Raw genomic sequence first — 15,718 nt, 5'->3', positions numbered from 1 at the left:
AGCCTGCCACACTCTCACCCGCTGTTAACTGATGATGGACCACGTGTCAGGTACCAAAACACAAACTCCAGCTCCATCATTGCATGTCAGCATCAAATTAGACATTTAAAAAAATTTCCTTAGAAATTGAAATTTCTTTACAGATTTACTGGGCTCACGACTGAAAAGTAGTTTAATGCATATATTTATACTGTAAATGTTACAGTATTAATGGGAAATTTACTAATACCATATATACACTGTTAGGGGTTCATAAAAAATGTTAAAAGTCCAATCTACATTTGCCGTTCACCTACAGGGATCCAAAAAGGCATGTCATTCTGACAGATGTGAAAATACATTTTTTCTCAGCATCATGAAAAATGATTATCATATTTTTCTGACTGAAAGGCACACTTAAAATTTTACATTTTCCCCCTAAAATCGACAACGCACCTTTTAAACCAGTGAGTGCGCTTTATTGATGAATTCTGGTTGTAATTAAAGACCTCGAACCTATTTTGTTTTTTTGTTTTTTTTAGGGGGTGGTATAACTGTATTATACTGCTCCAGTAAAGTGCTCAAGACACACATTCATTGTTTATAAACCCATTAATAAATACATCATACATTAATAAATAAAATATTTATTACACTGTTAAAAGATAAGAACAAATGACAACTGCAGAATATTGATGCACAAATGTGCCTAATAATAAGGTACGCCTTATGTATGAAAATTCATTTGTACATTGATGGTGTGTGCGCCTTATTATCCGGGGGCCCTAATAGTCCAAAAACTACAATAAATACATTAATTATAGTTACAGTCATTACACTTTACACTAGTAAAATTGAAAGAGCGTAATACAAGTGCTGCATCACAAATGCTGCATTTTAAAATAATCGGATAAGCGGCACAAAAGATGCATGAATTAAGTTGTTTTGATCCACACTCTCACTTTTGTTTATAAGGTGTGCCACCTAAAATGGACATAATTAGGAATCGGAATATCTGATAAAAATAAACAATTAAATAAAAAGGAGCTGTTTTTTTTTTTTTTTTTTTTAATGAAAAAAATATGTAAATAAAAATATATCACTTTTAATAATAATTTCACTAAGATAATTATTTATTTCCTCATGAATTCGAGCTTCATCAAACTCAACTCACTTGTCAACTCAGTTTTACCCAGGTACAACAGAAAAGTACTGTGCATATGAAGATAAACATTTAACATAAAACACAAGACTATTCAACATAAATTTAACAGTGGCAAAATTAAAAATAAAAATACCGTAATTTTCAGACTATAATCCGCTACCTTTTCCCCCTTATTTCGAATCCTGTGGTTTATAGTCCAGTGTGGCTTATTTGTTGATTTATTGGGTTAATATGTAACACTTTTTTTGACAGCGGCGTCATAAGACTACCATAAGACCGTCATATTTATGACATGGGCATTACAGAACGCTTATGACAGATGTCATTAATTGTCATCTGGCAAATGACGTCACTAACTCCATTTATGTCCAGTTTGGATTGTTTACATCCATTCAAAAGTAAGATCATTTCCCAGATGACACTAAATGACATCTGTTATACGCATTCATTAATGCTCAAGACAGTGTCATATCATAATTGTGATTTTCTTATGACTGTTTTATGATGCCACTGTCAAAGTGTTACCAAATACCATAACTAGCAATTAATGAAACAACTGGAACAGTAACTGAAGAAATAATTGGCACAGAACATTCATTTTCTGTAGTGCCACAATGCATGCTAGGAGGCATGTTGGATGACAACAGTGTTGACAGCAGGTGGCAGCAGAGGTTGACTGTCTCCCCAAGCGAGCAATGATGGCCAAATGAAGCATCTTGAAGCAATGAAGCTTTGCAGCCAAATGGTTCAGAGACTCATGATGTTTCATTATGTCTTATGACAGTCTTATGATGCTGCTGTCCAATAAAGTGTTACCGGTTAATATCTTTTGGTGTAACTATCCAAAAATACAGTGAGGACAGATGCATCTTATAGTCCAGTGCGGTTTATCTATGAACAAATGCCGTTTTCGTGTCTAATTTGGTAGGTGGCAGCTTATAGTCAGGTTGGCCTTATAGTCCGAAAATTACGTTAAGTCTAAAATGCATAATAAAATCAGCAGAAGCCAGTTTACTAGGATATCAATTTTTTACCCATTTTTAGTTTTATATTAAATGTAGGCACCGGTATTTCATATCTCATTAAAATATAAAATAATATGAACAGGATTTAATCAATCAACATAACATTTTGGGGAACACATTGTATATTTTGGCACAGACCTGTATTTAATATTTTGGTTACGTACATCCATCAATTAGATGACAGGCGAAAATTATATAGTGTTCTCAGTGTGATGTAAAGTTTTACCGGACTGCAAACTGCAACCTTAAGAACATTGAAAGTAATTTACATAATAACTGAGCATTATTAAACTATGTTATTCCACTCTTATTTTGGATATTGTTTTATTGTGCATTTGGTTATAATGTTGTGCATACCGTATTTTTCGGACTATAAGTCGCAGTTTTTTTTTATAGTTTGGCTGGCGGTGCGACTTATACTCTGGAGCGACTTATGTGTGAAATTATTAACAGATTATTATATCATTACACATGTTATTTTGGTGCTTTAGAGTGACAATGATGGTTTGGTAAACTTGTTAGCATGTTCCTTATGCTATAGTTATCTGAATTACTCTTAATAGCTATGTTACATGTACATTTCGGCCACGTTCACATTTCCTTGTTCATGCATCATGTTACATTATCATACTGTACACTTATTAATCATGTTGTTCTCTATTGTATTTTTTTATTTTAAATTGCCTTTCAAGATGACATATCTGTTCTACAGTATGTGTTGGATTTTATCAAGTAAATTTCCCCCAGAAATGTGACTGGAAAAGCGCTATATAAGTGTAACACCATTTACCATTTATAATCCAGTACGACTTATATATGTTTTTTTTCCTCTTTGTTGGGCATTTTATGGCTGGTGCGACTTATACTCAGGTGCGACTTATAGTCCGAAAAATACAGTAATTTCTTCAGTTTATTTGGACATTTGTTCAGCTGCAGGCTCATCCACAGCTATGGTTTCTTCCTCAGTGGCCTTTCCACACTTGGCCATCAACTCAGAGGCTCTTCCTAAAGGATCCGTGGGTAACGAATGAGAGCAGATAGCAAATTTGCACAGGTGAACACACTTGCCACGTCCTTGAGTAGCGGTGAATCAGTCTGCCTGTCAGGAAGAAGTCTCTCTGCCTGAATTGCGGCATAGGTTCACTGAGCAAAGCCTTGTTCACTACTTGACCTGGCAAACTTGATGATATAGTAATACATATAGTGTTGATAGTGCTTCCTTCACTATAAAAACTTAAAGGTTGAGAAACCGCTGACTTTGGACGGTTCATTAGCTGTCTTAGTAGTTACCCCACTCAAAGTCATCATATCACACCTGAATTGCCAAACCTCTGCTTGTCTTTTTCACGTTACATCAAGGCTATCATTTTCCAGAGAGGATCCAGTGAGCTTAAATGACAAAAATGTTCACTTTTCAATTATACTCTTAACAAAACAAGGTCACCTAGAGCAGTAATTCACCTCAGATATGACTTCCATAATCCGCCAGAGGCAAAACCACTGCGGTCTTTTGTGCAGTCCTATGCGTTCACACAGGGTGAATTTCATTTTTCTTCCAAGAAGAATCAGCAAATTAGCAAACAGCGGACCACACTGGAAGACACGTCACAGGAAAGAATTTGCACACACAATGCAGTTACCAAAAAAGCTAACAGTTTGTCTTGCTTCTAGTTCAGCTACACTTTATACTTCTTGGTATTATCTGATATCATATTGCCTCCCACAGGTCTATTTTGTTCCTACAACAAAAGACATCTTGTTTAGGCAGTGAGACTTGCAACTGTCAGCGGAGATATGGCTGTGTGTGTAGTAGGCTGTGTTGGATCATTCATACTTTAAAGATCATTTTCAATTTAAGAAATAAGTATTTGTGTACCTCATTACCCAAGCATTAAGGGTAACTTCTGGGGACTCAGGAAGATATCAAAGGAGTCAATCACATCAACTTCCACAATGTCTGTTTGCGAAATAAAATGTATATGTTGTGGAGAAATACTGTTTAGACAGCTAAAATAAGATTACCCTTTCTTAATACGGTAATTTTTCGGAATATAAGACGCTACTTTTCTCCTTCATTCTGAATCCTTCAGCTTATAGTCCAGTGCGTCTTATTTGTTGATATATTTAGGTAATAAGTAACACTTTATTTGACAGTGGCGTCGTAAGACTGTCATAAGACAGTCATAATTATGACATGACACCATCATGGCCATTACTGAATGCTTATGACCGATGTGATTTAGTGTCATTCAGCAAAGTATGTTACTAACTCCATTTATGTTCATCTTGGATCTTTTACATCCATTCAAAAGTGAGATAATTTGTCGGATAACAATAAATTACATCTGTTATAAGCATTCATTAACACTCATGACAGTGTCATGACATGATTATGATTGTCTAATGGCAGTCTTAATTCACCACTCTCAAAGTGTTACCGGTTAATATCTTATGGTGTAACTATCCCATAATACAGTGAGGACAGCTGCGGCTTCTAGTCCGGTGCTGCTTATCTATGAACAATGTTGCCAAATACCATAACTAGCAATTAATGAAATAATTGGAACAGTAACTGAAGACATAATTAGCACAGAACATGAATTTTGATTTGTTATTTACATCTGTAGCGCTGCAAGGCATGTTAGGAGGCATGTTGGACGACAACAGTGTTGACAGCAGGTGGCAGCAAAGGTTGACAGTCTCCCGCAAGGGAGCAGCAATGGCCAAACGAAGCTTTTTGAATCAATGATTCATGGTGGTTCATTTGGTCTTATGACAGTTGTATGATGCCGCTGTCAAATAATGTGTTACCAGTTACAAACATTTCCTACAAACAGTACAACTGAGATCCCTATGCTATGGTACATTTTGAATTTAGCAACCTAGCTGTGAACTCAGTGAACCCCCTCCCCTCCATTTTCAATGTCATTATACTTCAGATTCAGATTTCACCTGTCGTATGCAGTTATTTTTCAAAATCCAGCTAATGTGAATGTGCCATATATTATGGGTATAAAGAGAGCGCTTCTGCAGCTGAGAGGTGAAATAGCCGACCTTGATGAATTATAGAGCTGTCCTTTGGGAGGTCGTTGCGGGTAATGCAGCTAGTGTCAGCTCCTATGACGAACATAACCATTGGTGAATTCTTTCAGATAGTGTCAACTTCTGGCTTAAACCCAAGCTCAAGTGTGACTACTTGAAGGGCAACCTTGCCAAGAAAGCAAAATATAAGCTCAAGTATCATTTAGATAATTCTCACGTCTACTCAAAGCTTTTTTCTTCCACTACTATTACCCGTGAAGCACATTGAGTCAACCATACACTGCTGATGTGTGCACTTGAGCAATGGTTAATAGTACAGCTGCTATTAACACAACTCCCGGCATGACTCTGTAGACCGCCACTACTACCGAACACAACAGGATGCTTTGGTCTAGCTTGCCTCTGCACGGGAAGATAAAAACTCAAAAATCTTAAGAGCAAGGCCCCCAGTTGGGTGATAACATTCACTGAAGCTTCGCAAAAATGTTACATGGGACTTCCTGATGCAATCTCTTTCAAGACTTCTGCTGACTCACTGAGATACATTTCTGTTTTGAACATTTCCCATGTTTACATGCCCTAAATTTTCCAGCAGCCTTATACAATATGTATTACTATTGCCCTTTTCTGAACAGAGAGGTGAAGAGATGTTAATCCCAACCAGAAGCAATTAGTCAGCTTTTCAATACTTTTTAATTGAAGTGTGACAAATACACGGGCAAGCATGTTGGGAGTCGGTCGTCTTCATCTGGTGGTCTTAAACGTCAACACAGCAACAACCGACACGATTTAGGACATGCGCTGTTAAATGATCACCCGCTGTTTTGTGATTAATTGCATTCTGCGCAGGCAACTGGAGTCAGCATATAATCCTTAGCTTGTGGTACTAACTGCGTGAGTTCATATTTTACCATCATATGGCCAGGGAAGTCTTTGTCTTTTCAGGCTGTTTGAAATATACCAGTCAAGATCAAAGCAAGTAAGATTTTTTTTTTTAAATCAAGCACAACTCGCAATATTTACCACAGATCCAAAAAGTGCAGCTGGTTTTGTGTGAGATCTGTTTTTAATCGATATCGTATTTTAGGTCCTAAAGGATACACATAATCTCACAAGTGTCAATACTCAAAGCAACCAGTACCAATGGAGTCACTCTTCCTGGAATGAAGAATTTTACAATGACAAAAACAGGTAAGTCATATACAGTATAGAATATAGTCTAAACAGGAAATTTGTCTCCTAAGGCTGAACAGGGAATGAATATGGCTTGTATTAAGGATATCATTAACATTCCCAGACAATTCCGACATCAGGTCCTGTAATCTCACTGGTAATGCTAACGTCACGGTAGTGAATCATCATTGCCAACCTTCTCAGTTCAACTAGATTGCGCATCTATCACCGTCATTGGACGTGAATAAGTTAAGCTTCTCTGTCGCCACCATGCACATGCATGGTCAGTCTCTAGCAACAGGTGTGATCATTGAAGAAGAAGCATGTAGTTTGCAGCCCAACTTTAAAAAAAAAAAAAAAAAAAATTTGGGGGGGAAGTTTCAGGCGAGATACAGGTATGTATGTACCAGACATGGATTGAGTCTGAGCAGAAGTATTTTACAATATTTTGTTATTGATGCACAACCAACAGAGAGCAAAAAAAATGAAATGTGATACATGAATATTGTGTTGTGAATCATGAAAATTCTTTAAACTCAATTGTAATTGTCTGCAAACACCTCAACGTGGTTCCTGGCTGTTACCTCAGCGGCAGTACAAGCTCACAGCACAGTCAAATGCTATTTCAATATTATATTGATCATGTGAATAGTGGTAATACATATTTCACAAGCCTCACAGCGCGTTTTTGTTAAAAGGCAGTGGTGTTCTTTTCAAGTAACACTGAATCAAATGAGGTGGATGACAAATTTGTCATACATTAGTTAAAAAAGTGACAAGGTCTTTATAATTTTTTCCACCTTGCACATCACATTTAAAATGGGTCACCCAGCTGTAACAAAGATGTGCATTGTCACGAACAAACTCAATTAGTGAGTTTATGAAGTGACATACTGTTATCATTGTTTGCTGCAGTCAAGCCTCCTTTGATTAAAAAATAGCTGCTGGCCAACAACCTGGACTCGCTACAGTCAGCTTTGCTGGAAGAGGCACTAGTGCATCACAGGGCAAGTGTTGTATTATCTATAGCCACAATTAAGCCACCCAAAACAAAATACAAATGTATTCCTTATTGTGTCTGTTTATAATTGATATATATTTTATGTGAAACTTTGAAATAATGTTGTGCATATACACGATTCGTACATGCTGCATGCATTTAATGGTAAGGGAGTTTAAACATTTTCATGTTCAGTAAAGACAAGCAACTTGAAAGTGCAATTACAATAGCATGCTGAAGGAGACAATTATCCAAATGCTATACATTTGATTCAAATGTAAAATCTGAGCTTTTTTAAAATTAAAAAAATAAGACCTTTCCAGGTTCATTAATCAAAGTTTATAAATTCAGAAATTTGCAAATCAAGTCATTTTTAATGGTAAAATTCCCAAATTAATGAAAAATGTGGGATTTCAGTTAAATATTTAACATATTGAAATGCCAGAAATGGTGAATTTTACACAAACTCCTTTTCCATCATTGGGGATTTTTTTTGTGGAAAATGTGTACTGTAATTTTCAGACTATAAACCGCACCTGACTATAAGCCGCACCCCACAAATTTGACACAAAAACGGCATTTGTCCATAGATAAGCCACACAGGTCTATAAGCTGCACCTACTAAATTTGACAAGAAAACTATTTGTTCATGTATAAGCCACACTGGAGGATAAACCACAGGGACAGTCACACCTTAAGACTACTGTTGTCGCGATACTATAATATTTTAAATTTGATATTTACTGTATACTCAAATAAATTCTCAATACCATTTTCAATACTACATAAATTTTTAAAAAAAACGTTTTTTAGGAACTTGTTCAGGTCCACTGGACAATGTTAGCCATCCAGTCTTGTGGCTCATGAAAAATTAATTTAAATTAAAAAAAAAAAGAGTTTATGACTACTAGAGGTCTAATCCATGGGTGGCAGCAAATGCATGTTTATTCCCTAGCAACCCTCCCACTTCAAATGGATTGGATGTCAAGCGCAGTCAATGGCAGCCAATGAGTTAACAAGGAAAATGCAAAAATATCATCCATTACAATCAAGAGTCGTGCAGAATCAAATCTACCCCATGACAACAAAATTCTCTTTACCTGTGATAGCTCAAAAGCCAATAGATAACTGAGTAATCGGCCTGCAAAATCCATATATAGGACGCACTGGACTATAAACCGCAGGGTTCAAAGCGGAGGGAAAAAGTAGCGGTTTATAGTCCAAAAATTACAGTGCTTTTGCCCCAAAATATAGAAGCTTTGGAATACTGGCAACAGTTCTGATGTTCGATATGTTAAATATGAGGTGTATTTGTAAAATGTTGGAATACATTTAACAAAAATTGACCTGTTGGAATGTCAAAAAAGTGAACAGATTAAAAATAAAAATATGACCCTTATCAATTATTCCAGTGACTAGATATTGTCTAGACATTTGTGATGTCATATTTTATGTCAGAGATCAAGAGGGTGGAAAAACAGGAAATAACTGAATTTCTTAAGCACCAGAGCATGTGGGGAAAGGAAAAAACAAAAGGAGAGGCACATCTGGACTCAAGTTATACTCTTTTTTTTTTTTTTTTTTTTTAAATAGCAGGCCTGGAGAAGTCTATGTCATTTTGTAAACAAAGGTTTAAAGCATGAATGGCATAACTCAGACATTCTACTTAGACAAACAATAAAAACAGTCCAAACAAAGTACACTAGAGCACGTTTATTTGGTGCTATTTAGTTATTATATATTAAGCTGAATACTATATATGTAAAACGTTTACAAATAAATTTGCTCCAGAATAAAATATACATTCAGACAAAAACAGTTTGTTCTACTACTTTTAAACATATCTGTGTCACTTCTTTTGCCAAGACTTAAGAAGAGCACGATTGATATCCCTTAACATCATTTTTCATCATCTGTAAAAAATATAAAACAGCCAACACAAATCTTCATAAAAGTTGTGTTCAGATCGCTCGATATTTGTGTCATCGTAGAATACATGTAAATTCAAATTTTCACAGTTAAGAGAATGTATTTGAAGCATGTTTATTATGTTAGCAATTTGTGTTCAGGACTGATTGATTAAATAATGTCGTGAAATGATTGTAATGAAGGGTTACTTGTGCCACACTGATACAGAAAACCAGACAACAATGCTTAAAGTCAAAAGAGGACATCATAAATATGGCATTATGAGAGAGCAATGTAGTATTCATATGAAATAAATTCGGAATATTACAAAAATACAGTATGTATATTTGCATTAAGGATATTTAATTGTTCTTGTGAATTTTGAAATAACTCATTTAAATTGCTACTTTATTATTATGATATCACAAATTTTTGTGCTGCTATGATTCTCCCCAAAATGTTGATCTAATAGACCTTCGCATGACTAATAAAAAATGGAAACGTAAACAGAATGATACGTTGTAGTGTAGTTTTTCCCACTCAGTATAATTGTTGAAGACATGCAACAGCAACAAAATGTCTACAAAACCTCCCTTGTGAAAAGATACTTAAAAATTTTATCGAGTTTAGACATGTGCCGATTACTGGGTTCAAGGTATGCTACGGTATGAAAACGTCAAGGTTTCAAAACCGCCAAAATTTTCTGTCATACCGTCCCTAAGGTATTAGCTAATTTTGATGTCCCAAAAATGCATAGAGAAATCCCTCGCTTGCAGCTGTAAGGCCCCACCGTTTCTCGCTCAATGTCAGTGAATCAGCTGTGCTACACAATGGCTGGAGGAGGTGATGCTCCTGAACTTTTTCCCACATCGAAGAAAACAAATCGCTGTTATGGGAATACTTCGGCTACAGAAAAGTTACTGACAGCCCCGGCTTAAAGGAAGAGGGCCAACCAACATCTAAAAAATGGGTGGCTGCCGAGGAGGCAATACCTCCAACATGATTTCGCATCCATACAAATTTAAAGGTCAGTTAACACCGTAATGAACGTTTCCTACCAGCTATGAGAGTTGACTACAGCGTGTTTAGTGTGTCTAGCGGTGGAAAAACGTGGTTTTTTTCTCTCTGGCAACTACGTTGAGAAACGTATACGTATACGGTTTATAATGTAAACATGATACGAATCATACACACATGCTTTTTATGGAAAACAATTTAAATTGTTTTTGTTGTTCCAATTCGCTAATATGTTTTAAAAAATAAAAAGCCTGTTCAATGGGAAAAGTTTTGATTTTCTGCAGGGCTGTCAAATTTATCGCGTTTACCACGTTAAAATATTTGATGCAATTAACTCATGCACGGAATGACCCGTTCATGCATTGCCTCAAACACTTTACAATGACGACGTTTTAGCACATCGAGAGCAAAAAGGCAGAGAAATGCGAGTAGAAACAGGCGTTTATTTGACCGTGCCTTTTATTGGCTTAACCTTTGGCAGCCACTACTAGCAGTCATGGTTGACCAGCTTCCCATCATGCATTTGGGCAGATCAGGAGACGCTTTTTCTTAAAATGCTTAATTGGACACAACGCAGAACGTACTGTATACCATTTGCAGCCACTACTGACAGTCATGGTTGCCCAACTTCCCATCATTCATTTGGGCAGAGCAGGAGACAATCTTTTTCTTAACACGCTAAATTGAACACAATGCAGAACATACTGTATATCATTGTCAGCCACCACTGACAGACATGGTTGCCCAACTTCCCATCATGCATTTGGGCGAAGCAGGAGCCAATCTTCTTTTTTACACGCCTAATAGAACACAATGCAGGACATACTGTATACCATTTGTAGTCACCACTGACAGTCATGGTTGACCAACTTCCCATCATGCATTTGGGCGGAACAGTTAAGTCGCTACAGTATCATTTAGTGAAAGCACAAACAGAAAGCACAAAGAAATAATGTTCACAAAAAGAAAAGCGCTCGATGCAAAGAGAACTGGCATTCCCAATCAAAATAGCTATGGAAAATACACATACAACTTACTCAGACTTTGCCTTGGCTAGATCTCTAATTAAATTCAAACTCGCCATTGATACCACTGTCAATGGCGAGTTTGTGGGAGACATTGTGTGTTTTTGGGAGACATTGTGGGAGAACGGCAGGGAGCCCGATGTGACATCACCACTCGGCGACGTCAACAATGGTGAGTTATTAGTTTATTTTTTGATTGAAAATTTTACAAATTTTATTAAAACGAAAACATTAAGAGGGGTTTTAATATAAAATTACTATAACTTGTACTCAAATTTATCTTTTAAGAACTACAAGTCTTTCTATCCGTGGATCCCTTTAACAGAAAAAATGTATTGTATACCATTTGCAGCCACTACTGACAGTCTTGGTTGCCCAACTTCCCAACATTTCATTTTTTCATTTCATTCATCAAATTTTACAAATTTTATTAAAACGAAAACATTAAGAGGGGTTTTAATATAAAATTACTATAACTTGTACTCAAATGTATCTTTTAAGAACTACAAGTCTTTCTATCTGTGGATCCCTTTAACAGAAAAAATGTATTGTATACCATTTGCAGCCACTACTGACAGTCATTGTTGCCCAACTTCCAGACAGAAAAATGTTAAACAGAAAAAATGTTAATAATGTTAAGCAATCTTGTGGCTTTATTGTTATAATAAACAAATACAGTACTTATGTGCAGTATGTTGAATGTTTATGTCCGTCTTGTGTCTTATCTTTCCATTCCAACAATAATTTACAGAAAAATATGGCATATTTTAGAGATGGTTTGAATTGCGGTTGATTCCGATTAATTAATTTTTAAGCTGTGATTAACTCGATTAAAAATTTTAATCATTTGACAGCCCTAGTTTTTTTGTAAACCCAGATATCTCAAAGTAGCACATTTTGGAGCTGTAATTGCAATACTGTGATACTGTGAAACCGTGATATTTTGGCATAAGGTTATCATACCATCAGACTCTGATACCGGCACATGCCTAATCTAGTTGTATAATTTATACATCTCCGAAAATGGGGAAAAAGTTTGGATTTTTTTTTTTTTTAAATTATGATAAAAGCCGTTTGTCATGTCTCGGAAGTCTTGTTAATGTTTTGTGATGGTTCATGTAGGACTCTTATTTTGGTAGTGGCATTCCTCCTTGCTTCAACTTACTTCCTGCTCTTGCCAATCAGGCTGATCGTGTCTACCTGTGACCCTCTGTATAAATAGTCGGCGTCTAACCTTGCCCTGTGTCGGATTGTCTGGTGTCCTGCCACGTCCTAGGCCACATCTTTGTGTAAGCCTTTTTGACCATGATTTATGTTTTGAACCAATACCTTTCGGTTTTTGTGGAGTTTACTCAGTTGACTGGTGTCCAGCTGTTGCTGTGATTGTTTTGTTATATTCGTTGTTTGAACCTTAAGAACTGGAAAATAATTTTGTTTTAACTGATTTGTCGAGCATTTGGGTCCTTTGGTGCATCCTTGTCCCTGGTCTCACTGTTGTTGTTTTTGCTGAATCAGAGAGTTGATGAGGCCACAGGCTCCTCCGGTGTGGTGTCTTGAGGGATTCCTGGCAAAGATTCCACGTCAGTAGCTGACACAGACTGGCTGAGTTCTCTTAGTGAGCTTTTAGTTATGTCCAGGCATGCGCGCTTCAGGATGTGACGCACTTTTTTACCCATAAGCACATAGAGCACTGGGTTAATGCAGCTATGGAAAAATCCTAAGCTGGTGGCCAAAGGAAATCCCTTTTTGAGTACGTTATGTAGATAGAGCGAGGAATGTATGGATAGCTCCATTAGACTAAAGATGTGGAAAGGGGCCCAGCATAAAAAGAAGGCCAGGATCATGGCGGAGACTGTTTTGGTGAAGCTGGACAGGCGAACGGAGCCATGGGATTGGTTCACCCTCACTGTCAGAAGGATGCCGGTCACACATATAGCAGTGAAAGGCAGAAAGAAGCCCACCGTAGTACGAATGGAGACTATTAGAATGTGTCTCATGGCTGCTGACTGTCCATCCTGTGCATGGAAGTTGTTGAAGCACACTACTTTGTCATTTAAGCGCACCGTGTCCCGAAAGATAAGCGCTGGACAGCTCATGATGGCGGCCGTGACCCAAATGCAAGCGCTCGTAAACCAGGCTCGAGCGACCGTTCGGTACCTCTGAGACCAGTTGTGATGTACCAGTGAGACGTATCTGTCCACACTGAGCACTGTAAGGAACAGAACGCTCGCGTACATGTTCATGACCAACACAAAGGAATTAATCTTGCATATGGCGACGCCAAAATCCCAGTGAAAATCACGTAGGATGTAGTCAATGTAGAAGGGGAGGAAGAGCACAAAGATGAAGTCGGCCAAGGCCAGATTGAGCAACCATATGCTGTTGACAGTCCTTTTGCTCTTGCAGCCTGTCACCCAAATGACAGTTCCATTTCCAATCAGACCGAGTATAAAGGATATTATGTAAATGACCACCGAGATGATGTGCATTGCTTCTTTCTGCCTGTGATCTATTTTAAGTTCTTCTACGTCACCATACTCCAGGTAGTAGTCATAGCTGTAGTTTCCGTAGTCCTCTCCGGAGTCGTCCATCGCTGTTTGCAGATTACCTGGAAGGGAAATCTGATAATCATATCCAAGAAGATAATGTCAATCAAAGACATTTTGATGGACATACCTGTTAACTCCGAGCCTTACACCAGACAGTTCTCCAAAATGATCCAGGACCAGCCGCTACCCGTCATTCAGTTCCTGTGTTGAAGTGAGTACTGGGTGTGCCCTGGATAAGCCTGGAACATAATGTGAACATCCATTTGGGTCAACATTGCAGCAAGTGACATGGTTGACAGAAGAGGCAGGAGGAACCACAACTGCATGAATCATTCTCTGCTTGCATGGTTAAGGAACTTTTTTTGTTGTTGTTGAAAGTGTAGACAATAATAGTTGTGCAAGTTACTTTTCCACTGCAGTCAGCTATTAAGGTGAAAAGTTGAAATCTTTCTCATACAAATTTTATAGCAATAACAAGGCAACAAAGTTGATACACTGTACTTTAGTTTCATTCAATTCCAGATAGAAGATATATTTCTTATCAAAATCCACCAAGGTCAGGATTGCAATGGCTTGTCAACAGACTGATAACTAAAACCTCCTGCTTTCTACCATTAGACTTTTACAACTTGATAAATACATCTTGTGTTTCAGACCTGGAAAAGATACAAATATTTTCTTTTTACTCAACTACTTTTATGTGTTGAATTCTACCTTTAGGGACATAATTTAAATATATATATATATATATATATATATATATATATATATATATATATATATATATATATTATGAATTGTTTTTGTGTAAAACATGGTCTTCCCTCAATGTCATACTATTTTATGAACAACTGTTAAGCACTTACTTGTGTGTGGGAAAAAAATAAACTTAATTCATAGAGGACAGTAAAAGACAAGTATAATACTTTATGTTAAGCCCTTTTATTTTATGGCCAAGATAGTTTTTATGGCATTCAAAATAATTCAAACTGAGCTGTTAATCCAATACTGTAAATTAAAATCGGAACATTTAAATATTGAGGGGGAAAATGTCACTAAAACCACTAAAAGTTAACAATGACAACTTCTTAACGCAGTGCGCACTGATCAGTCCCACTATGCACGAATTTCTCATTCATACAGCTGGCAGCAATTCATAAAAGAGACATTTTCTAAAATCTGTTTATAGAGTATTTAAAAGATTGGAGGAGATCTTACCGAGCTCAGTTGATCCACGTGGAGAATTTTTATTTCACATCTAACAAGCGACAGTCGCCGGAGAAAAATCGGTGGCCGCCCTTGACTTCCACTTTTCCGAACCTCGTCCCTAAACGTCCCCGTCCAGACGCCCGTGTGCACTCTTTCCGCGAAGCCATCCAAACTAAACTTTGTTGGAAGGTTCCTTTTGCGCGTAGATGTGTGGAGTGGGCGCGCCCAGCCTGGTGCGCATTCGCACTACCGAGGGGAGCAAAGTTGTTATTGGTCGCTCGCGCGGACAAGAATGCGTTCATTCATTGGCGCTTTGGCTGCTTCTCACAGCCGCGACCCTCTCTCAATAAACACAGGGGAATTGAATGTTGCAGATTTTTTTTTTATAACGACACGCCAAAATGTTATGCGTGTGCCAAGTGTGCTCAGTCCTTCTTCATCTACTAGCCTCAGTGATTTAGTACGTTGCGTTTCTTGGCAGGCTTAAAGAAAAATTCCCTCCTGGCAGCTTTCAGAAAAATCATAGGATGCATCGGCAAACTTAAATCATTCCACTTTCATGTTTTTTAACAGGGGATCGGAATCAGGTATAATATATATATATATATATATATAAAGATTGGGTT

General features: G+C 37.2%; 1 protein-coding gene across 1 annotated transcript; it reads right to left on the bottom strand.

The window, feature by feature from the left end:
* Nucleotides 1–9,082: 9,082 nt before the first annotated feature.
* Nucleotides 9,083–15,307, bottom strand: cmklr2 (chemerin chemokine-like receptor 2). Its single transcript, XM_057851710.1, has 3 exons — nt 15,102–15,307; nt 14,011–14,122; nt 9,083–13,942 (listed from the first exon to the last, which is right to left on the bottom strand). The coding sequence occupies exon 3, from the start codon at nt 13,923–13,925 to the stop codon at nt 12,846–12,848; it is 1,080 nt and encodes a 359-aa protein (XP_057707693.1). The 5' UTR covers nt 13,926–13,942; nt 14,011–14,122; nt 15,102–15,307; the 3' UTR covers nt 9,083–12,845.
* Nucleotides 15,308–15,718: the final 411 nt, after the last annotated feature.

The sequence above is a fragment of the Corythoichthys intestinalis genome, chromosome 12, assembly GCF_030265065.1.
Source record: "Corythoichthys intestinalis isolate RoL2023-P3 chromosome 12, ASM3026506v1, whole genome shotgun sequence".
Classification (NCBI taxonomy): domain Eukaryota; kingdom Metazoa; phylum Chordata; class Actinopteri; order Syngnathiformes; family Syngnathidae; genus Corythoichthys; species Corythoichthys intestinalis.
Note: the sequence above shows the minus strand (reverse complement) of the source record. Positions and strands in the feature narration are given on the sequence as shown.

What these genes read in the sequence shown, in the direction of transcription:
- cmklr2 (XM_057851710.1), bottom strand. Translation starts at nt 13,925, where the DNA reads ATGGACGACTCCGGAGAGGACTACGGAAACTACAGCTATGACTACTAC.